This window comes from Mauremys reevesii, linkage group 16 (assembly GCF_016161935.1).
Source record: "Mauremys reevesii isolate NIE-2019 linkage group 16, ASM1616193v1, whole genome shotgun sequence".
Classification (NCBI taxonomy): domain Eukaryota; kingdom Metazoa; phylum Chordata; order Testudines; family Geoemydidae; genus Mauremys; species Mauremys reevesii.
In genome coordinates this window covers 11248593-11273614 of record NC_052638.1, presented here as the reverse complement: position 1 = coordinate 11273614, position 25022 = coordinate 11248593, and the positions used below count along the sequence as shown (strand labels likewise).

Here is a 25022-nt window from a genome sequence, read left to right as displayed (position 1 = left end):
GCCTCCACCCCGACACCAAAGTCAAATATGCTGAGGATTACTGAAAATCTTATTCATTATATAAAAAAGTTCTACCAATCCCAAAAGATCGGACACATTACCTCCCAGGTTAATGAATACTCCAGATCTTACCCAAATACATGCTTACAGCCAATTCTCATTAACTAAACTAAAATTTATAAAAAGGAAAAGAGAGAGAGAATTGGTTAAAAGATCCGTATACATACAGACATGAGTACAGTTCTTGAGATTAGCTTCATAGTAGAGATGGTGAGCTTTGTAGCTGCAAAGAGTTCTTTCAGAAATAGTCCATAGTTTATAGTTCAATGTTCATAGTCACGGTGATTCCAGATTAGGACTAGAGATCTCAATCTTGGGTTTAATCTTCCCCTGCATGAAGCATCAAGCAGATATGAGATCAAAAGGATCAGGACCCTAGACATTCTTATACAGTTTCAGGTCTTCTTTGGCAACTCGGAGTCCTCTGGCGAACAATAGGCAATTTTGGAGATTTTGAAGTAGACCTATTTCCTAAGCATCACCAGTAATTAGCTGCATAGATTAACATATGGAAATATATCTATTAGGCAGTCTGTCACAAACTTTAAAGAAACATCTAGACAATGATATTATTTCACCCAAGATTCATCTAAATGTTAATACTCCTTTTTGATCTCTGAATCAATAGATACAGTGACAGACAGGAACTGTCTGTTTACATGGCTAACATTTTGCTGAAAAAATAACTTTTTAGTGAAAATTTTCATTTAAAATAGGTGTGAACCTTTTTCAATATTTTCCCCAAAACATCAATTTACCAAAACCCAAGTTTTGAGCAAATGAAAAATGTTAATAACCAGTTTAATAGAAAAATTGCGGGAGAATTAAAATAAAAAAACTCAAGAAAAATTAAAACAAAAATAAGGGGTCAGTGTCAAACCCTTTGAAACTAAAACAACTTCAACGTCTGGAATTTCTTTCCCCAAAATAGGCTTGCATTTCTCACAATCCTGGTCATTTTTTGTGGCTCTTCAAAGAGAACATGATTGGGCCCAAGAGCAGGACTAGGGGATGCACTTTTCTACAGTTCCCTGGTGTGATGTGTATGTTCTATTTTTATGAGGAACATAAATGATTATACGTCGGTGCACACAGTTCTGCATTCACTGTGAGGCATGGAAAGCCATTTCACATCAGAGCAAAGAGATCTCCTTAAACTCACAACCCTAAACCCACTTGATTGGTTCACTGAGTCATCTGATGAGAGCAGACAATTCCTTCTTTCGCAGTCAGTTACAGCCTTCTACTGCTAACCCAGGCACATAGGACTGGCAAGTGCTCTGGCCAATAACATTGATGCCTAAACCCGAAGGGGAGGTACAACCCCAGCACACAGGGAAATGCACTTTCTCAGACATACAGTTTGATCTGAGCCTCAGTGCCCTACCATCATGCCAGATTTTACCCTTTTCTGTCTTAAAGTCCTTACAGTCCTTGCTACTGGTGTTAGGATTACAGCACTGCCAAATTGGGGGGCTGGTGTCTCACCTTCAGCTGCTTCTCAGTAAAGCCACATGACCAGGAGGAATTTTTAGTGACTCTTTCCCTGCTGCTGTGCTCAGAGGCGGAAGTGAAGGGCATCTGAAAGCGTGAGAAGGGGTGTCTGGACAAGGTAAATTACTATGAGTTCTAGGAGGGTGTTTTTTGGTGGGCGTGACATTTAATGTGGTTTTGCTCTGATCAATCAGCTGTGCTTGCTGCAAAGAAAAATCTGCTGCCAAGAAAGTTGTCGCTTCAGAGAGCTTTCCCTTTCGCCCCCCAAATTCCATCAACGCGAAACTTGTCACGAGACCCAAACCAAATGGGGAATTTGTTTTTACAAACTCGTTTAATTTAAAATTAGCTCCATTTCCCCCCTATGAAATCATAAGTTAAAAAAATAAAACCCAAACCAAATCAAAACAAGGAAGCAGTTTTCCAGGGTCACCCGCCCGTCGGTTAACTTTCTGGCCTTGGAAAAAAAGAGTGTTTCATCTTTTGGAACAAATATTTTGTGATCTATCAGTCTGACACAGGGGCCTGAGTCTTTCTGGTGCTGTGTCTGTTGTCTGTAAAATATAGGGCCAAATTAGCTGCTGGTGTAAGTGGGTGAAATGCTGTTGAAGTCAATTGAGTGGCACTCATTTACAGCCGCAGGGAATTTGGCCCAGAGATTTTTAAACGGGACAGGCAGGTATTGCACATGTGTGATATTTACCCAACTGACCTTTTCAGTCAAGGAAAATCAATGCTGGTGAAAATGGGCCAACTTAACAGCCCAGGATCTTGTCCATTCTACAGAACTGGCATTGAATGAGCAAATCCAGTGCAAACTTCTCGGAGCAGCCCCAGAGCCTGTTTAATGTGTGTCCACCAGCTGTTTGTAGCAAGAGGTGGGGCTCAGTCTCCATGAATCATTTCTTTGCTTCCTGCTGGCAGGCCAGCAATGCTAGCGGTGGGGTGGCTTTCTGTAGGGTGACCAGGCAGCAAATGTGAAAAATCAGGACAGGGTGTGGGGGGAATAGGAGCCTATTTAAGAAAAAGACCCCAAAATCAGGACTGTCCCTATACAATCGGGACATCTGGTCACCCTAGCTTTCTGAGACAGGCATTTGTTTACTAGGAACTAAGCTGAGACTCCCAACACTCATTTCACATGGGCCACTGAATTCATGGAGATTTTTTAAAGTCAAGATGTGTTGCTGAAGGAAGTCTCCACCCTATTTCCACACTATATTTTTTCACATATTAGTAAACCAAATCCCACTGATTTTAATAAGCCAATCTGCACTGTATCGCTGATCCTAACAGGTTTGCTGGAACTGTTACTATGGCTACCTTTCCCTGCCTGAATCTGTGTATTAACAAGCCAGGATTAAAAATATTTTCATTGGCGGAGCTCCTAGAAAATGAAATGCCACTCACTGTTTATACCAGCTGTTGGGATACTATGCTGTTTGCTGGGATTATGGAAAGCTAGGATTATTACACTGTGCAAAAGCTATTAACAGAGCATCCTGCTACAGGGAATATTATGCTGCATAGCAGAATATTACCCCAAGTGAATGGCCTCACTCTCAGATCAAAGGGAGAACTATGATGTTTCCGTTTGCATTTTAATCAGGGACCATCTTTTTGTTCTGTTTGTACAGCGCCTAGCACAGTGGGGTCCTGGTCCAGGACTAGGACTCCTAGATGCTACAATAGTACAACAGATATGTAAAATAATAGTAAAGGGAAATAAGCTAGTTTGATACATAATTTACTGTCCTGAAACACAGTGTGACAAAATTCAGGTAAAAAATCTTCTGTTATAACAACTGGAATGGGTCTCTATTGAAACTGACTATAGCAAAGAACTGAGTCCCTGCTTTTCAATTTGGTAACTAACTTGGATATTTAAACTAAAAATGACAGCCTGTGTTAGTTTTTTTCTTAAGTATGAACTGACAGGTGACAGATGCAAAAGGTAAGAGATGAGGCAGGAAAGATGATGAATTACATATTGTACAGGTGTACCTACCGGGTGGGATTTTCAGAGCGCTCAGGCCAACACGGAATGCTTTTGAGAAACCCACCCACTGTTGCTAATAAGTTTTGTGGTCATGGAAGTGTGTTCTGTGAAAAAGATGCAAGGGGATGACAAAGTGCTGCTTACCTTCAGAGTTGCTTTTCGCATGTACAGTGTAATTCCCAGATTCCCCTGTGGAACTTCCAATCCTTCAACCTAGGAGAAAGTTTAAAAATCCCACCAGCTGACTTGTGCTGAGAGCCAACATAAAGAAAACTGGGCACGTGCTCTCTCAGTGACAGCAGAGAGTGCCAGGATTAGAGCTGAGGGAATATTTTTGACTAACTGTAAAACTGCTGAAAAATGGAAAAAATATATGATTAAAAAAAGAAAGTTAGCAGATCTGGTTTCAACCATTTCAAGTGAAATGTTTTGACTTTTTGTTTTTAAAGAGTGGTTCATTAAAATGGGTTTCATTTTTAAAAGCGAAACCAAAAAGTAAAACACACCCAGAAAGAAACACCAAACTGATTTTTTTGGGGAGTTGAACTAAATTGGTTGACTCAAAATGATTTTTTTTTCCAATTTGGAAACCCCAAACAACTTCAGTTTCAGTTTAAATGGAACCATTCACTCTCTCCCCCCCAATCCCAGTTCAGCCCTGAACCAAAAAATATATTGCTTGTTCAGTTCTAGTCAGGATACCACTCACCCCTTCTGCACCTTGTTTTCGTTTGGGTGTTTTGGTTTTTTTTAGGTTTTTTTTTTGTTCATGTGGAAGTAGCGTGACCAGATGTCCCAATTTCATAGGGACAGTCCCGATTTTTGAGTCTTTCTCTTATATAGGCTCCTATTACCCCCTACCCCTGTCCCGATTTTTCACTTTTGCTGTCTGGTCACTCTATGTGGAAGGTGACCTATTTCTTTGCAATTTAAATCACACTCTTCTTTTCTCTCCCCTTCCATATACCTAATTTCCTAAGAAACTCTCTTTGGGTGACATTTTCAAAAGCACCTAAGTGACTTAGGGACACAAGTCCTTGGGATTTAGACTCCTAAATCACTCTGGCAGTTCTGAAATTTCCATCCTACATACACACAGATAAGCACCTCTAGACAGATCAATAGATATTTCAGCACAGATCTCAGGACTGGTTGTTATTTATATTTCAGCAGTGTCTGAATGCCCCAGTTGGGGACCCCTTGTACAAACACATGCTGAGAGATGGTCCTTGCCTTGGAGAGCTTATGTACCCTACTGATTAGTGTGTGGTACATTCCCCCCCCAATGCACCCAAGCCAGAGAGGAGACGATGCTGTTCCAGCCCCCAGCTAGCAAGCCTGGCTCTTTAGCTCCCAGCTCTGGGGTCCCAGGTTCTATCCCTGGTGTGTTAGAAAAAGTTAAACTAGTAGCTACAGAAAACAAAAAGTGCAGTGTGCCTCGATCAGGTTATTATTAGATACACGCTCTCCAGTAGCTGAGGCTTCCCTTCTGCATTGGCAGGGGCTGGACTAGATGATCTGATAGGAATTTTCCATCCCTAGCACCTATGATTTGCAGATTGTTTTGCCTGGAAGTTTTGGTGCATGTTTGTGTGGTTGGTATTAATGTTAGAATTAGCCAACCAAGCTATAGTAGTGATATGAATAAGATGGGAGACTAAACAGTCTTATCATTTGAAAATATATGAGATCTACCAGCCATCTCTGGGGAAGGCTGATAGAATGCAATGCAAAAGGAACGTTTCTACGTATCCTGGTGATGCTGATCAAAACGTACCAGTGTGGAAACAGGATCCCGAACTGCAACTACATCCATTTATAAAACGGTCTGTGCAAAAGGAGGGAGCCTGTTGTGTCATTCGGGATTGATCTAAACCCCTGCTGATGTGGGGGCAGTATTTCCACTGACCTCAGTTGGGGTTGGAGCAGGCCGCAGCATGCCAATACTTGGAACATCCAAATCTGCCAGGTGTCATGCATCTCACACCAGACTGACGTGATGAAGCTATGAACTGGCCACTTTATCTACTCTTCTGACTGCCAAGTTTTCTTCATCTCATCTGAAACAGGTTCACTTAGGAAACTGTGCCTGACAATGATGGAGAGATGTTATCAAATTTCCTCTCTGCATGGGGTTGATATTATCTGATTGGTGTTAATAAAAACATTGCTGATAGTTGTGGTTTGTTCTTCAGCAGTTAAGCCATACAGTCTGCAGCTGGTTCCTATTCCAGGTCATGCAGTTGTTCATGGCTTAAATTGGTTTTGCTTTGGAGATGATTCCTTTGTATTTATATTTAAGAAGCACCTTCACAGAAGCCCACCTTCTGAGAGCTTGCCTGACTCCTGGGCCACCCACCACAGCTTGCTGCCATTGAATGGCTTTCCCAGCAACGCACACTGTAAAGCTAGGACTGTGGCAAGAAGCATATGGAGGGTTACAAAATGCAAACCTAGTGACAGTCTCACAGGGAATTTCAGGATTATTTTAAGTGGATTTTTTGCATGACCTTTTATCAGACATTTCTCTGGTTGAAACTGTCCAGGGGTAAATGGTTTAAGATATAAGAATGTCACAACAGAGGAGCAGGGGAATTTAGAGATTGAAAGTAGTAAATTCCTGTCCTCCTCCCATTCCAGGAGTTCAGCCATGCTGAAAGAGAACTCAGTTCAGTTTCATCCCCTGGGCAAAGCTGACTCGGGCTCTCCAAACTGGCTGACTTGGTGGGTTAGCCAAGCCGGGCAGTGTTTGCTTTCAGGACCCAGTGTGCTATATTCACTGAGCCAGGCTCCACCAGCGTGAGCTCAAGACACTGTATGACACTGATGAAGGTTTCTCATGGTGGAGATGAGAGTACAAAGAACTAAATCCAGCCTCCTCTTTGCATTATCTAAAGCCTTGAAGTGAAATCCTGGTCCCAATGAAATCAATGACCGTCCTGCCCAGTGCCTTTAATGGAGCCAGGATTTTACGTTTGGATTTTTATTTTTTTGTGCAGAAGAAAGGAGCTGAGTTTAACCACCTCTCATGCTCATTAGACCTGATGATTAGAGGCCTGATTGGTGAATTCTCAGCAGGTTCTCACCTTTGAACTCAGGGTGTCTCTGAACTAGAAATCTATCCATCGGGGGGACTTCAGTGTAGGGTATCGAATGACTCTTTCTTTGGTGCACAATGTTCAATCAGTCTTTGCTTTAAGAGATGATGATTATAAATCCCCTAAAGGCTACACTTGCTTTGCCAACAATCTCATGATTGTTAGTGTTTTTTCTTGTATAACAAGTTTTCAGCTAGAACAACAAAACCACCTCCGACTAACAGACTTGTTACAAACTTTGCTGTGCTTTGTGTGTGTCGTGACTGCTTCCAGAACAGACCGTGCTCACATACCTGGCATTTTAGGTGCTGAGGATGGCAGACAGCTCTGATCTCTGGATTGGCAGCGCTTATCTATTCCTCCAGTCGACATCTGAGAAGATTGTCCTGCCCTCTCTTTATGGAAGCTCCCACCAGAAATCTAGCGTGTTCAAGGCCCTCAAATTGGCTTTAGCAGGTACGTGTCATTGGAATACAAATGGAAATGTCACAATGTCTTATTTCTTTACTTGCTACATTCATTTTTAAGGGATTTGGTGCTTGGGGAAAGGTGACAGATTCACAACACAGGGAATTTTTTAGGAATCTAACTGCAATTTCATGGGTCATATCCCATCCTTTCCTATTCATTTAATTGAAGACTGTAGACTTTTCAGGGCTTTTACAGAGAAATTCAAGCCATGATTCTCCAAGGCTTGAATTCAAGCACTGAGGCAATCAGACTCCTTGCACCTGCTGGATGACTTACTGTCCTATAGTAAAGTGAATCCTTCTCTCTCCTTTTCATTGCAGCACCAGGTAAAACTGAGGTCACACTGGTTAAATCAGAACTCTGCATTGATAGCATCAGACATAGACACAGATATGTGCACTCCATATATATTATTCATAAATTATTTGTGCTACAACAGCATCCAGAGGGCCCAAACGAGACTAGTTGCCATTGCGTTATGTTTTGTGTAGACACATAGGAAAAGATTGTAAACTCTTCAGAGAAGGGACTGTCTAAATAGACAAGAGACAATGGGTGGGAGAAAGGACGCATTAGTCCCATGTCACAGATGGGAAATTAGTGCACTGAGGGATTAGGACTCCAGTGGGGCTACTCACATGCTTAAAATTAAGCATCTGCTCAAGTGTTTTGCTGGAGCAGGATCAGAAAGCTGAGCACCCTGCAGGATTGAGCCCTAAGGGTTGTGGCTGAGTGGGGAATGGAACCCAGTTCTTCTAAAACCAGCTCTAATCCAGTGCCTAAGCCACAAAACCATCCTTCCTTTCTCATGACCACCCTTCCCAGTATCTTAGGTGTTGATATACCGGAGGGAAGAGATCGCCACTATTCTCAGGTTCCCAATCATTATCTTTTACACTTGGATCACAAAGTTAGCAAATTGCTTAGGAGTCCAGATTTATTTTTTTTTAAAACAATCATTGAAACCAAGACAGGACAATTTTAGCCCCATCCAATGTCAGTGGCATTTCAACAGAGAGAAATTTGGTCCAGTCTGACTTTTCCTTGCAGTAGACCAGAGCAGCTGGCTACAACACTGACCTGACTTTTTATTCCTGGATTCACAATTGCAGCCCAGTGATGAACCTCACTTACCCTGCATTAGAAACCGAGACTTGTCAAGTGTGGGAAATTCTGGGTATGGGAAAAATTACCAGTGAAAAAATACCTGGGGCAAATGACCGATGATTTCTATTGGCTTCCTTTTATCAAACATATTGAGCCAAATCCTTTCCTGGTGTAAATGGGCACAGTTACATTGGCTTCGGTGGAGTTGAGCCCATTTACACCATCACAGGACTGGAGCTACAAACAGCAGAAGCATCTCAGCTGTGATCCTTTGCAGCCTATTGAGTCCCTGGGTAACCGTTTAAACCAGCAATCACATTTCATGAGTATCTTAGTGTCAATCATTTACTGTACAACCCACTCTCCAGTGTGTCCTTTAACTGGGTTTCTAGAACTGCAACCTGCCTTTTCTTACCAATCTAACAATATCGGGCCAGATTCATTGGCACGCTCCAAATGCTTTGTGCTCCTCCAGCGATACGGAGCAGCAAACAACCTGGCTCGATTGCCTGGTTAGGCCAGGTTTATGGATTAGCTAAGGTGGTGCAAAGCAGCCAGATTGTACTGGTGAATCTGGCCATAGATGGGAACAAGAGCTCTGCCCATTTCTGTATGAACAGCACTGCATTCTGCACTGTACAGCCTGACTTAAACAGGGCATGAGACCTGGGTATTCAGAGCAGATAATCCCAAAGTCATCTCCTAAGCAACAGCCATAAAGATAACTTGTATGCAGCTCATTACAACTTTCCGGGTTTGTACACTACGTGCTTTACCCAGATCAAACTCTTGTGCAAACTTCAGTTGAATCAACCTCTTTATACTCCTGATAAATGGAATGAGAAGGCAGAGATACAGGGCAAAGGGCATTTATTAGTAATAACAGAAAATTCGAATGCCTCTCTCCCCAGATGTCCCAGTCTTACATCCGTTCCAAACTTGACCTTGTGATGCAACCTGAAATGCATAAAGGATCTCTGTGGTACATCACAGCAGGGCAAAAGCCTCATCGTTCACGTAAAACAAAGAGATCCTAGAGGTGCCAGGGCTGAACTCGAGTGCTCTGGACTAATGGGGCACAAACAGATCCACTTTGACATAGGCTGCTGACCGGAGACTTCGCACAGATATTTGTTACCTTGATGTAGCTGATTGAAATCAACCCTACATTGAGAGGTGGGTGAGGGAGGGGGTTGACTTTGGCTAACTACATTGAAGTAAAAAATATCCTTGCCTTGTTTGCATTAGGATTTTACATCGAGTTAGCTATCTCTGTGCAACAGACACATCTGTTTGCAGTAAAGACAAAGCCTCAGACAGAGAGGTTTTAGATATAGGGTTTATTTACACTGGCTGAAATTTTCAGAGCTGCCTCAGGGATCTGGATCTGGACACAGTTCCAAAATCTCAGCCACTATGTATGAAGCCAAACACAAGAGAGAGAACAAGAGGATAAAAGGATGATTTCACAGAAGGTGCACGACTTAAACCTTACTAAGGGTTGGTCTACACTAGAAACTTTTGCCAGTACAGCAGTGTCGCTTCAGTGAGTGATTTTTAATGACATTTCTATACCGGCAATAGCCCTAGAGAAGACAAAGTCTTTTTGCTGGTATAGCTTATTTTGTTCAGGGAACACTAGACTGGTGATGGCAGTCATATCGAATAGCAATACTGGCAAACCCTTTCTAGTGTAGGCAAAGCTGAAGGAGGATTGGGGTTGCAAGCAGGAAGCTGACAGGTAAAATACTCTGTGGGATCTCACCTATACCTTTATCTCGACAGCAATCTGGCCAGTGGGAGAGGAACACTCCCTCTTTAATCTCCTCTGAGGTAAAGTCTACCTGCCCCGTAGTTAGATTTTAAAGTTAATTCACCTGTTTAGCATAGTTAGTTTCTCCTGTTGGGCTTGTGACACCAGCAGAATTACCTGTTGCTGACACCCGGTGCAGCTGTACGTGGATGGTTTAACTGCAAATAGGACAAACTGAGCACACTGGATTTCCTGGCTGATTGCAGCGCCTCTGTTTTCAGCAAATGTATTTCTCCCACTGCTGACCCCTGCTGTTAGTACTGGGTAATTGTGCTGGTGCCCAGAGTGCACCCTGCATTGTACATTAGATATAATGAACGGTCTCTCCCTGTTGCAGGGAGTCAACTAACCCCACTGTCTGTGAACTGCAATATTAATGGAGCTCTAACAGATTTAGCTGTGAGATAATTTGGACTGAATACTTCAGTTCAAATGGGTTGCATGCATAGTACATGGCCAGTTAAAGCTTACCTCTTTTCTCCCACTTTCAAATACAAGCTCCCCAACCCAGAATAATTTATAATACAGTAAAAAAACCAACCAAACACACACAGAGAAAGGCTATCCAGGCACAGGTCTGTCACCAAACGTTTGAGGAGACATACAGTGAGTCACCACCCAGGCAGGGTTCATGTTGACAGTCTGTTTCATGGCAAGAAACTGACTCTGCCCGCCATTCTGTGCCAGATTCCACAGGCAGCCTGCATGGCGTCGACATGCTCAAAGTGCACTGCAGTGAGCCGCACCTGATTATCCAGCTTAAATTCTGCATGCGAGAGAACTGCCGCAAATTCCTTCGGAGCTACCGGGCCGGGTTGTTCCGGGAGTCTCTCCAGAATCACCTCCAAGTCACCCTGTCAATGACAGCCGTACCTGTTCAAGTGGAGCTGAAGGCTGGCAGCGAGCAGCTGGACCGCATGCTGAATGAGGAGGAGCGCTGTTTGGACTGTATCTACAAAGAAAAGGTACATTCGAAGGAAGGATGGTCCGGGGGTTAGGGCCCTAAGCTTGGACATAGAAGACCTGGCTTCAAGTCCCTGGTTTGCCATGTATTTCCTGTGTGATCCTGGGCAAGTCACTTAAGGCCAAATAGATAAAGATACTTAGGACCTAAAGATGCAGGTAGGTGCCTAGTGGGATTTTCAGCAGTGCCTAGGTGCCTAACTCCCATTGAAATCCATGGGAGTTTAGTGACATTTTCAAGTTAGGTGCTTTTGAAAATGCTACGAGGCACTTAAATACCTTTAAAAATCTAGCTGTTAGCCTCTCTTGTGCCTCAGTTTCCCATCTGGACAATAGGGATAATAGCACTGCCCAACCACACAGGGGAGCCGTGAGGTAAATATATGAAAGGATGTGAGTAGCTCAGACGTTATGGCAATGAGAGCCAGGTGAGGACCGAAGATAGATAAATGACAGCCAGAATATTAAATATTTTGCATGTAATACTTGACACTTCTCCAGATCCTGGGGTCTCAAAGTGCTGAACAAGCATCTATTAAAGCGCAGCACTGCTGTAAGGCAGGAAATTCTATTATACCTGTGTATGGAGGGTAAACTGAGGCACAAACAAGGCTGAATTGCCACATATGTGAACCAGGAAGAAAGCCCAGCAGTGCCGTGGTTACACTCGGGAGACCATCTTCCCCGATGTTGCTTTTGCCTCCCCTACATCCCCTTTGAAAGTAGCATTTGGAACAACTCCTAAAAACTGGGGCAAGCACAACCACTATGAATCACAGGTTGGCAGCATGGTTTGAACTGGGACCTTCAGCACCAGGACACAGACTTCTAAAACCTGGGCTGGTAACAGTAGTAGGCTGCTATCCTTGATGTGGATCCCATCCAGTTGAGAGAGATGCAAGTTTTGCATGTGTCATACCAGCAACTGGCTTTAATGGTCTGGCAAATGATTGCTCAGCGTTCCTGAATGGTTTCCAAACCTTGCTAATGATAATAGAAGCTGCTGTCTTGGGATCTTCTTAGCTCACTAGAGTGTAGGGCCTCTGAAATAGATTAAATAATTGTATTCTGTCTCCTGTTCCTTGCCTCTGTGCTGCCTTTAGATGCTTGTTTCACCTGGAATTTAATGTGGACTAGCTCAAAATGGTAGCTACTAAACATCTTCACTATCCCCAAAACCAGATACCTATTGTACCTACGAGGGGTGGGGGAGGAGGGCGTGGGATACATCTCTGGATTGCTTTTTTGCATGGAAATGAAAGGCAAACATGTCATTATGGGAGATAACAAGAGGCTATATTATGCATGCTGTCAGTTTTTGCCTGCTGCTCCTTTCCTAATCTTTTTGCTGAATTAGCAGATAAGCCAAGAAAAGATGGACTCATTCTCTGCTCGCAAACCTGACTCAAACAGTGTAAATCTGAAAACCCCAGCAACAGAGCATGCTCTCACCTGTGTGTTTGTACCTACGTGGTACTAAGGACCATTAGCTGAAAGGAAAGACTCATCTTCACTCTAATGTGTAAACTAGTGGTTAAAGCAGGGCACTGAGAGTCCGAACTCCTGGTTAACTAAACTAAACTAAAATAGAATATTTCAGCCATTATGACATGAGACATGGTGGTTGAGGTTCTGAAGAAAACGAAAGAGAACTGAAGAACAGTTCTGCAGAGTACAAAAGCTTGTTTCTCCCACCAACAGAAGTTGGTCCAATAAAAGATATTCCCTCACCCACCTTGTCTCTCTATATCCTGGGACCAACATGGCTACTATCACACTGCAAACGACGTATCACGACATGTCAGTAGTAGTAGTGACTTCTGACAGGGTATGAAATAATGGAAAACTAACAAAAAATAATATACAAATGAAAAAATAAATTAAAATAAATTTGGAAATGACATTTTGCCATTTTGAAACAAAAGTTTTCCTCAATCACAATTATTTGGAAATTCTGTTTCATGACAAATTTAAAAAAAAATGTTTGTTTCGTTCCGGTTCAGAACAAAAAATAAATTTTGAAGTGTCGACATTACCCATGAAACAAATTCTGAGATGCAGCCCGCTCTATTCCTCACCTGTTTTCCCAGGTCTGCCACTTATTCTTTGAGCCAGATCCTCAGCTGGTGCAAGTCAACATAGCTTCATTGACTTCAGTGGAGACTGGAGTTCTGGTACTATCAGTAATGAGCTTCCCTCCTCTTTATGATTTATTTATTGAACCTGTGTGGGTGGAAAAATAGTATAGGGGAAAGTTTGGGGAGAAAAGAGCCTTTTAAAAATGAAGATTATTTAGAGCAAATTCATAGACTGTAAACCCATAAGGGACTATTAGATCATCTAGTCTGCCCTCCAGTATATCAGGCCATAGATTTCATCCAGTTACAACTGTATTGAGCCCAGTAACTTGTGTTAGGCAAAGCATATCTTTCAGAAAGGCATCTGGTGTTGATTTGACAACTTCATGAGAAGGAGAATGCACCACCACTGACTGGCACTGTTTGCCTTACAGCCCGACCGCCTGAGGGACGAGGAAATTGCAGAGCTGGAGGAATCTTTCAGGAGCCTGACTTGTCGACAGCAGAGCAACAACACGACCCCTTCAAACAACTGCAACTCTTTGAACTCCTCATCTCTGTCTTATTGTTCAGGGGGGAGCTCTCTGCCCCCAGGAGCCACCTTCATCTTTCAGGAACAACAATTTGGTGAGTGGTTAGAACCGAGCTGTCAAAATCTTAAAGCCCTGGGTCTTCCGCTTTTCAAACCCCATAAAGGAAAAAGCTTAGGGAACCAAGGACTGGTTCCGGATAAGTCAAGAATAGAATTTCCCAGATTATGATCATAGGAACATACGAGTTGCCATACTGGGTCAGTCCAAGGCAGTCCCCCCGTTTCTGACTGTGGCCAGCACCAGGGGCTGCAGGGTATGGCTACATTGTAGTCAGGTGGTGTGGCTGTAGCCATACCCAGCGAGCTTTGATGGAGCTAGCTTGTTAAAAACAGCAGCATGGGCCGGCCACTCAAGGACAGTCCAACCCAGGACATATTGGGCAGCTAGCTTGTGCCACCGCATCTACACAGCTCTTGTTATTTCAGCTAACTCATGCTGCAGTCACAGCTCCTGACTGCTGCCTAGACATACGCTCAGCGGAAGGCGCAAGAAACCCCACAGTAGGCAGTTGTGGGATATAATTTACCCTGAGGGAAAGGTTCTTCCCAATCCCATTAATGAGAGGCTGGTTTATAGTCATAGCGTTAAAGGCCAGAAGAGACCACTAGGTCATCTAACCTGGCCTCCTGCGTACCACATGTCAGCACCCGCACACTAAATCCAATAACTGCAATGAGAGCAAAGTATCACAACCCACAGGAGACCAGACGATTATGTGCTACAGGCAGAGAACAGAAGGGACCCAGATGCATCAGTGCCCAAAGCCCCCACAATAGGAGGGAAATGATTCAGTGAGAGGTACCCAGATAATCCTGGCAAATGACCTGCACATCCACACTGCAGAGGAAGGTGAAAATCCACCAGTCACTGTCCGTCTGAGTTGGGGGGAAATTCCTTCCCAGGCTCCCAGATAGTGATCAGCTGGACCCTGAGCAAATGCACAGGAATCAGGCAGCCGAGCACCTGAGAGAGAGAGAGAATGCTTGGTGCCACCTTGGAGCCCTGGCCCGTGCCAGCCAGTGTCCCATCTCCAGCCCTGGTCTTCCCTGATGCTTATGCCCTGAAGCAGGAGGGTTTATATCCCACCCAGACTCTTGGGTGCTTTAAACTCCTCACTGCTGTAACTCCGGGTCACACTTGCAGCAGCAGAAAAAGACTGAACGAAAAACAGACGGGGGTTTTCCTCTGCAACACGCAAGTTTGGTCAGTCAGTGGCCTGGCTTAGCTCTGGGAATAGGAATAAATCACTCCCGTGAGCGACATAAGTTACCCTGACATAAGCGCCAGTGTGGACAGCTTCTCCCGCCATCATAGCTACTGCCGCTCGCACGGGCTGGAGTAGTTTACCCAACGGGAGAAGCTCTCTCCCGTCGGCTTAGAGCAGCTACACTGGAGAGTTTACGGGGCGCAGCTGCATTGGTGCAGCTGTAAACACGCTAGTGTAGCCATGCCCTGAATGGAAAAGTAAGAGGAAGAGGCTTCCATTTTCAGAGACGAACCCATGCCTGAAGTTGGGGCCCCTGAAAATGAAGGGCTAATGGCACTGATTGGGCAGATAACCATCCAGGTCTCCCCTCCCAGCTCTGCCACTGGACCCCAACTGTGAGCTGCTGGACCCCTGCTGAGCAGAGAGATTTTTGAATGGCCTCAAACTGCAATATGGGTTTGTGGGGTGCACAGCAGAGCCCACCTGGGTCATTGCTGAGTATGATTTAGCCCCATATAAGGCTTTTACAGGTAAAAAACAGGGTGGGATCTGCCCTCCCTGCTTCACTATTTCAGGAGTCAACAGCTATAGAAGGAGGCTGAGAGTGTTTAGAAAAGGAACAGAGAAAAAGATCAGAAATAAGAGCCTGAGGGTTTTAAAAGGGCCAGGGCTGACAGCATACGGTAAAGGGGAACAGCTAAGAGAAAAGTAAACCCCATCAAACAAATGTATAGTTCCGCCCCAGTGTGAGACAGCTTAACAATATGTGTAGCCACGACTGGCCTCATGGGGGCGCTCTAAACACATGGCTGCCTTGGACATCAAGCTGGAAAGGTCTTTACCAAGTACAAATATGGTGACCAAATGTCCTGATTTTGGGGTCTTTTTCTTATATAGGCTCCTATTACCCCCCACCCCCTGTCCCAATTTTTCACATTTGCTGTCTGGTCACCCTACGTACGAACTCTCTCCCGTACATAGGTCACCATCCTCTAATCTTGATAGCGGGTGCTAGATGCTCGAAACCAGAAGATGGCACATTTTAACAGTCACAAATCATTATTAAAAATTGCCACTTAGTGAAGATAGCACTGTCCTTTGGAATGAATGGATGCAGAACGTTCATTAGTATAAATGGTGGACTCAAACCCTTCCCTGCTCAGCAGTCTTTGTAAAACATGCACCCTGCTCTCCTCACATAGTCACTACCTGTAGATCTAAGTTACCATGCACATGACCTCTGATATTCCCAGCCAGGGCGAGGGGAGAAGCGATTCTCAGTGGTAATGACTCGTCTGCTGATAGCGAAACACTTATCCTCCATTTAAAATCAACATTCAGGATGAATCCGAAACACATACAAATTATATCAGGTCTGCTAATAATGCCACAGACGGCAGCATCCCTTTGTATTTTCTATTACAACCAAAGGTACAAATGAAAGGCTGCCAGGAAATTCTAAGAGCAATTCTACACCGTGCTTGTAGAGATCCCCATGATCACAGATACTGAATGGTGGATTAGCACTAATGTAAGAATCTGTTATGAACAAATTTCTATGTCAATGATTTCAAAATCTGAAACGTGTAACTGGAATCAGCTGGCTTTTTACCCTGGAGGGTGTGGGGAAGTTGGTCACAGTATCAGCATTGCTGATTGATTAATGCAGATCAGTTCAGTTGTCATGACTTCCCTTTCTGCATATATGCTGATGTGGATGTATTTCCAGCGAGCACAGATCTCTGCATAACTCCCTCTTCATGCAGAATGAATCCTTTAAATTTAACACTGGCACTGTGTGGTACGAGATGCACAGTGCTGTCCCGGGAGAGAGTGAAAACTCCAGCTAACAAAGGGTGGGTACAACTCCAGGATAGAGTTTAATACATTACACACATGCTAAGTTTTGTCCTTTGGGGGCCTTCACCATACTGAGGTCTCTGCTCCACAAATATTATGTAGACTTTAACATGGCCTTGTGTTGTGCCAGTGCACTGATGAACTGGGACCCCAGCGTGTTAAGCACTTTGTGTTCCCTTTAAGCCGACAGAACACTCACGCCAGATGACCATCAAAAATTTGCCAAGCTCGTGTCGAAGAAATGGAAGCAGGTGGGTAGGTCTTTGCAGAAGAACTGCCGAGCCCTTCGGGATCCTGTCATTGACAACTTGGCCCACGAATATGACCGAGAGGGATTGTATGAGCAAGCATACCAGCTCCTTCTCAAGTTTATCCAGTCGGAGGGCAAGAGAGCCACGTTACAGAGGCTGATTGCAGCCCTGGAGGAAAACAGTCTCATAACCTTAGCAGAGGAACTCCTGGGCCTCCACCCTAGTGAAAACGACACGTCATAGACCAGGAATGGAGAAGCCAGTGGAACTTGGATCTTGCCTGTTTCAGACAGTTTCCAAGACTCTTGCCGGCCTCCCAGGCATGCCAAGCTCAGTTAACCACCATGGTATCCTGCTAGCGGAGAATGCCCAAGGAAAAGCTGCTGTGCATTTACAGAGTCAGCCTGGGTACTGAATTACTACAGCACTGACACACTTCATTGCCAGGAGACGGTGCTGTTTACGGGCTGGGGAGAGTGGCTTCCAACTGGCTCCCAGTCACTACCCCCTGGGGTGACATGTTGCAATGCATCTACCAATGCCACAGCCCATGCCTACGGACCGTGCCAACATGGGGAGTGTTAAAGAGCAACTGCGGTCTCAGGAAAGTCCTTTGGGAAACATTCTACAGGTGCTTAGAAATAATTCTGCTCATTGAATATAGTACACGCTTGGAGGATACCCCTTTATTCTTCACAAATAAGGACATTTCATGAAAATAGTAACTCCCCCGCTGAAAAGCTTGTCTGCTGTTTCCTTTCTCTTCCCACCTGCAGGCGTCTTCGTTACTCTAAGAAAGTTTCAATTCTCCATGCAGCAAACAGCTGCAATGGAACAAACTGCAGGTGGTAAATAAGCAGGAAGAGCAGGCGAACTCTTCTTAAAGTTGTATTGCGACATCAAAACCAATGCAAGCCCCTACCCACGTGCTGAGTGATGCCGCCAAGTAGGCTGCAAGGTCCATTCATCGCATCACCGGCTCTCTTTAAAAACTGCCCTTGGCTTGGCTAGAGATGCCGCAGAATGCAGCAGTCTGGGACATCACATACCAGGAGAGTCAGGACTTGCACGGCATTTTTCTTGGGCATGCTGAGATTCTGAGACAGCCAGGAACCTGGGGTGCCCAGTTCACATACTCCGGATTTCAAGTGTCAAGTTTGGGAAAGTACAGAAAAAGAAGTAGGGTCAACTTCTGCTCTCACTTAGATCATGACAACCCCACTGGCTTCAGTAGGTGTGCCCAGGCTGTAACAAGAGCAGAGTTTGTGCCTTAGCCTATAAGGAAATACACAGCAACATATAACTGATCAGGAAGAGCTCAGCCCTGAGATTCAGATGTAGGTTCAAATCAGAGTTCACAGGAATACCGCTCCCCACCTGCTAGAATGATACTATGTTTGTCAGGGTGGCAGCCGAGTGCCTAGAACAGGGGGGTGGCCAACCTGAGCCTGAGAAGGAGCCAGAGTTTACCACTGTACATTGCCAAAGAGCCACAGTAATACGTCAGCAGCCCCCCCATCAGCTCCCCCCACCCCGCTCCCAGCGTCTCCCACCCACCGGCAGCCCCACCAATCAGTGCCTCCCCCTCCCTCCCGCACCTCCCGATCAGCTGTTTTGTGGCGTGCAGGAGGCTCTGTGGGGGGAGGAGGGAGGGCACGGCAGGCTCAGTGGAGGGTGTGGGAAGGGACGGAGTTGGGGGCCTGTGGCAGAGCCAGGGGGGTGAGCAGTGAGCACCCCCCAGCCCATTGGAAAGTTGGCGCCTGTAGCTCCAGCCCCGGAGTTGGTGCTATACAAGGAGCCGCATGTTAACTTCTGAAGAACCGCGTGTGGCTCCGGAGCCCCAGGTTGGACACCCATGGCCTAGAACAAACTGCCTGACCATTCAATTGGAACCTGAGACAGTTTGCGTTTGGATCCGATTCCGAATCCCCAAGGTCATGAGTGTTCACAGGCAGGGTCTGTTAATCCCAAAGGGGATGTGTGAAGTATAAAATTTGGATATGGGATTTTAGGGTACGATGCTGCTCCCATTATTTTGTGATTGGCTTCAAAGGGAGCAGGACTGGAACCTCTTTTTGGGCCCATCTCCACTAAGACAGTCAGTATTGCTGCCGGTCCCTGGCAGGAGAACTAATGTTACAACAAGCCATTTGATGAAGGGCATTTTAACTAGCACAAACTGGAAATTCTTTTTTTAATATCTATTTTGCAATTGCATTTTCCAGTAATGGTTCTTAGAATACAAGATGATATACATGCTGTCCTGTCACTGTTTAATCTAACATTCCTAAGCTATTAGGCTGTAGTATTACTTAAGTGCATGCACAGTTTTCTACTCAGATCAGTGCGAGCCATTCTGGGGAGAAAAACCTGCCAACACTCTGCAGTCAAAAAATCTACCATTCTATTCCTCAGAGTCTACCTTAAGTCTGATTTTTTTCATTGCTCTTGCCATTTTACGTCCGTGGATGGAGCATGCATGAATTTACCATCCCTGTGCTTTTTATTCCTCTGCCAGTGCTAGTCATGTGTGTTCCCTCTTACTCTCACATTTCCTCTCAAAATTGCATTAAGTGTTAGAGTTCTTGGCAGCGCATACAGGATAACATCATTTTTAATAGCATTCACAGGTGTCCTCTTTCAGAGAGGTGAAGTAAGAGGGTTTTCCAGTGGCATGACATAATGGTGCTGTCAGGAGTATGCACAGTGGGTTAGGATCACTGGGAATGGCGGTATGTCCTAGCATCTTTTCATCAATCATTCCTTCTAGAATCAGCTGACATGCCCTAGAAATGGTGAATTCTGGCCCCAAACCAACACCTGCTTAACCTCCTATCCCACAGCTCTGATTATATGACTTTTAGTATCATCCGGCACTTTGAGCCAAATTCAGACCTAGTGTCAGCAGGTGCAACTCTCATGGAAGTCTCTAGGACAAATTCAGCATGTGATGTAATGGTACAGAGTAAGCTGCATTAATTTAGCATTCAGTAGCGGTCCGGTTCTGATCTCACCTCTGTTTTATACCAGTGTGACTTCACTGAAGTCTGTGGACTTACTCCTGATTTACACGGGTGTGCAAAAAGAGTGTAACTTACACAATGAAGGGGAAGAGAAGGTGGCAGAAGGAAAAGAAATGACCAGAAATGTGTAGAATACAAGAGTGGGCTGCTTTACCTCACCCTACAGTATGATGAGTGGAACTGGAGGACGAGGGTCCGGTTACAGGAGGGACCTAGTTTGGTGAGGCTCCAGGGGCTCAGTAATATAAGCGGGGGCCAGGCTGCTACTGCACACACACACTAGATCCTCAGCATGGAAGGGTGGCCTGTCAGCAAGGGTAGTTAAGTTCTGTTTCCTGTAACTCTGCTTGTCTGCCATGTCACTTATTGCTAATGAGACACACAGCTTCCTGCAAGTTGTTTTTCCTGGTGAACTTCTTTCTTCTCCTTTGGTGTGTTAGGTACACACATTTTTTGGCACACACTTAAAATACCAATTAGGCATAAGTGGGATGCTTCTTTACCACTTACACCAGTCATCTAATGCCCACTTGTGCGATGTACTACACCATAGTTGGCATCACTACTTAATTTTTCCCTGCACCTTGATACTGGTCCTATATCTTAATGGGAATCTATGACGATGTACCTGCGGTTTCCTTCAAGGTCAAACATGCTATTATTTTGAATGCCACAGAATGTAATACAGAAATAAAGACACTAATCAGCTACACAACAACTAAATAAATGGACAAAATATTAAGCAAACAACAGAGATGAGAGGCCAAAGTAAATTCTCAGGGAAAACTCCAATACAGATTGTTTTTGTAGTGATACAGATTGTTTTTGTAGTGTTTGCAATGTCTCAAATTTGAAACAGGCTCTTTTCAGTCTGGCAGAGGGAAGAAGAGATTGATCCAAACTGGGCTTTAAATGACTTGTTTTGGCATAACTGAGCTAAAGTGTTTATATGGCTGTTAAAGAGGAGGATGAAGTTTTAAATGGCCACCATGTCCACTTTGGCATAAAAACGTAACTTTTATATGCAGTGTTGTTGAAGCCGTGTGGGTCCTACAATATTAGACAGACAAGGAGGGTGAGGTAATATCTTTTATTGATATTACCTCACCCCCTTGTCTAACTAGATTTATGACTTAAGTGAATCCAACTTTGTTTAAAGGTGTAACGAAAGAGAATATCAATTGGGGAGACAAGGAGGATGAGGTAATATCTTTTATTGGACCTGCTGCTGATGAAAGAGACAAGCTTTCAAGCTTACAGAGATCTGAAGAGCTTAATGTAAGCTCAAAAGATTGTCTCTCTAGTATCCTGGGACCTACACAGCTACAACACCACTGCAAATATCAAATTGGTCATCAGAGGTGTGATTTTCAAAAATCAGTGAGAGCTTGGCATTCAGCACTGCTGAAAAAAATCATACCCTAGATTAATTCTTCCACTTGGAGGAGAACAGACACTACGGTGGGTGCTTTAGAAACCATGGTAGATGACAAAGATACTCCGTTCCAGCCTCAGTCCGAGCCCATGCCACGTACTCATGATGGACTGATGTATAATCCAAGAGCTGTGAACAATTCCAAGAATAATGAAAAGTTTTCAGTGTTGCCAGTCCCAAGTATTCAGAAATCATGAGTCAGGACCCAGAAATCATGGGATTTTAAAAATAATAAATTTGGAGCTCTTTTTATTTGACATCTGGTATGTGCATTTTTGGGGGTTTACATTTTCAACCTTATCTCTGCAGTCATGAGAGCTAGAAACTCAAGGTTTGGAGGTTGTGTTTCCCCCCTCCGCAGTGTATGCTGAAATTCTGGTATAGTCATATGATCCTGGGTCTGGGGCTTTAAGAAAAACACCAAATATGAGACTTGTGATAAAATTGAGAGAGTTGGCAACACTGAGTTTTATAGCCAGGGAGTCATAGAACCATGTAAAAATAATACCGAAGTCAGAGGAAAACATGGCTGAGAACAAGACACTTGCACAGTTACTGAGAGGTAGGTTTACAGTTGAGGGCTTATTCAAACAATCAAAATCAGGATGCGCAGATTTTGAACTACCCAGAGCTGAGGCCCTGTTAGAAAGAGGTAAGGGGATTATCTCTTAGACATTACCTGTGCCACTCACCTCAGAGCTGCCTCCCGCATCAGTATTTAGGTGACAGAAATTGGAAGGGTCACCTTGAGATTCCATGGGTCTCCTTGCTAGGATGGACTAGTCTCTCTCCAGCTTCAAAGGGGAGCCCAGAATATTTGAACCTCAATCCCCACCCCCATCAACACCCTCACACACATTTCACTTAAAATTTGAGTAAAAAAATAGATACCATGAACGTGGCAATGAAAAGCATTTGAATTCTCTCAAACCACTTGGATTGGAAACTCTCTTATAAAAATGTGTCTTTGAAAGGATTGTAATGTTCTGTGCATCAACCCACTAAGACATTAGAAAGACACTGGAAAAGGAAAGAACAGGGTTTCTTCACCGTGAGCCAGGCCCTCAGAAGTTATGACTTCAGTGGAGCTACTGCTTTAGGATCTGGCCCTGTCTCTTTTGTTTAAAAATGGGCCCAAATTTTGGGCAAGTTGAGGTCTGGAGCCAAGCTTTGTTGGTTTTCCCTGTCTATACTAAGGGCTAAACCATGGTTGAGGTTTCCAAGCCAACTAGGTGAATGAGTCACGCAACACATAGTCATTTCAATATGAGCTGCGTGGCTCAATCCCCTCGTCAGGTTTGAAAATCTCAAGCTGAAACTCCAGCTCTGGATTCCCCGCAAGTTCAGCTCCAGATCGAGATTAACAGTTTGCAGCTCCAGCGCTGCGGGATTTCAGCGCTGCAGCATGTGCTCCCAACTTACAGCCTTTAACCTCAGTAGTATTGTCTTTTATATCGGAAATCATTCTGTTCTATTTTTTCTGACTTCTTCTATAAAGAAACATGTATTTTTGGTGAATATTGATTGCATATATCAGATAATATTTTTACAATGTCTTTAGAAAAAGAAATAAATTAGTTTGGCTTTCTTTGCCTCCGCTTTCATTTCTTACTCAATAAAACTTACTAAAAAGAGGAATATAATCGAGTATGGGATGTTGCAACGGTAAAAAGAAATGAGGGCACCATGGGACGCTCTGAGCGAATAACTGCCTTCGCCAGCTCTGACAACGTATCCACCTGAAAGATCCTGGAGATACTTAGATTGTCAGCTCTTTGGGGCAGGGACTTTTTGTTGTGTTAGCACCGCACCTAGTACAATAGGGTCCTGGTCCGTGACAAGGGCTCCTAAGCTCTGTGGTAAAACAAATAATAATAATAAGGAGAATCCTGCTGTCCAGAAACAGGGACGTGCAAAGCCCATGTGGTTTGGATTCTGGTGACAGCTGTGCAAACGTCAATGAGTTTTGGTTTGCAGGGTTGCTTCCTCCCCAGTTAAATGCTCTGGTTTCCCATCACAACCAAGCTTCAGCACCAAGTTCCAAAGAGGTTCCACCTATAACTCTGATGAGCCTGTCAGCAAATATGACCAGAAATTGAGGTTTGTTACGAAGCTTGAAGACAGGCAAAGTTCCCTTAGTTTCAATGCCATGATGTAAGTTGGCCACGTAAGTAGCTCACCTAATTGACCACAGTATCTGAGCACTTCACAAACATTAGTGAACTTGTCCTCATAACATCCCTGAGAGGTAGGGAATGATCATCTCGGTTTTACAGATGAGAAACTGAGGCATGAGGGGATTCAGTGGCTTCCCCAAGGTCACACAGGAAGTCTTGGCAGAACCAGAAACTGAACCCAGGAATGAAATCCTGTTCCCGCTCAAGTCAACGGGAGTTTACCATTGACTTAAGTGGAGTCAGGATTTTTTCACAGTCCAATACCTTAGCCACTAGACCATCCTTCTTCCATGTATCACCCTGTTCTAATTCTAACCCCATGGATCATTGTATCAGGGTAGGCTCTCAGAGTGCAGTACTCTCTGCCCTAGTGATGGACAAGAGTGACGTTTGACACATCAGCTGTTATGCTCATACAAAGCACATGGGATCTTTATAGAGGAAGGTAAATACACAGCATTTATTGAGAATACAACAGGTAGCATATGCTTTTTAGTCACACACACATACACACACAATCCTGCCAGTGATGTTCATAGTTACCAGTCTGTTGTAGCTCGAGTCAATCTAATGGCCAGTTAGACTGAGCACAAGTGTGGAGCTGGGCTCTTGTCGGTCGCGATCCGATGCTCCTGGAGTGTGGCAGGACGAACCCAAGGTCCCATGGCCAAGCATCCTGGTTCTTATAGGTTTTTTTCCTTTGTTGAAGTCTATGGATTTTGCTGTGTCAGTTTGTGATCGTTGGTGTAAACATTTCAATACACCGCTGAGAGGGTCATCCTGTCCTTTGTTCTGATTTAATCAATTGTGCTCAGGGGTGCCAGCCTTTACCTCAGGGTCGTCAATCTGCCCTTTATTATGGATGCGCGTTGATGATTCTTTGATGTCCTTTAAGTCTCTTTACTTTTTCTTCCTTGACTCTGGCTATAACAATGGCCTTCACACCTTATCTTGTCCTGATGAATACATTCTGATTCACACAAACAGATTGAGAATACAAACAGTAATATTTTATATCGAGCAAAAAGGCATTGCAAATTAAACCTTGCCTTCAATGTTTCTCTAATCTACTTAACATAGACACAATAGAGAATCCCGTCTTTTACTTACTAAACCTTAAAACAAAGAAATGTATATTTAACTAGAGTGCCTAATTTGTAATACATATAGGAAACCATAGTAGACATCATAACTTATCCTAAAACAAAAGGTGACCATAATCAGTCAGAAGGATTGTTCTGGTCTGTCATTCCTTTCTGCTATTCAAAAAGGGTGGCTGACAGGATGAAATCAAATCATACATTAATTCTCATAGTACATTATAAAATCCAGCTCCTACACAGCCAAATCTGATCATGAGCAGTTCCAGTTCTCTTTTGGCGGGGTAGGTCTT

At 44.1% G+C, this 25022-nt stretch overlaps 2 protein-coding genes across 3 annotated transcripts in view; one reads left to right on the top strand and one right to left on the bottom strand.

The window, feature by feature from the left end:
* LOC120384425 (F-box/LRR-repeat protein 8-like) overlaps positions 1–25022 on the bottom strand; it is a 76233-nt gene that overhangs the window by 48861 nt on the left and 2350 nt on the right. Inside the window, exon 2 of one of the 2 annotated variants that reach the window (XM_039503114.1) lies at positions 1466–1471. In XM_039503114.1, coding sequence (XP_039359048.1) covers positions 1466–1471 — 6 coding nt within the window. Of the gene's footprint in view, positions 1–1465; positions 1472–1548; positions 1652–25022 lie in introns of those variants that run through there. The other variant, XM_039503108.1, reaches the window with a different exon arrangement.
* Positions 1418–23030, top strand: TRADD (TNFRSF1A associated via death domain). The gene is made up of 5 exons (XM_039503117.1): positions 1418–1672; positions 6957–7107; positions 10730–11007; positions 13518–13710; positions 16927–23030. The coding sequence occupies exons 2-5, from the start codon at positions 6966–6968 to the stop codon at positions 17235–17237; spliced, it is 924 nt and encodes a 307-aa protein (XP_039359051.1). The 5' UTR covers positions 1418–1672; positions 6957–6965; the 3' UTR covers positions 17238–23030.

Coding starts and splice junctions, on each gene's coding strand:
- TRADD (XM_039503117.1), top strand. CDS start 6,966: ATGGCAGACAGCTCTGATCTCTGGATTGGCAGCGCTTATCTATTCCTC. Junction 7,108..10,729: donor CCTCAAATTGGCTTTAGCAG/GTACGTGTCATT, acceptor ATTCTGTGCCAG/ATTCCACAGGCAGCCTGCAT. Junction 13,711..16,926: donor CTTTCAGGAACAACAATTTG/GTGAGTGGTTAG, acceptor GTTCCCTTTAAG/CCGACAGAACACTCACGCCA.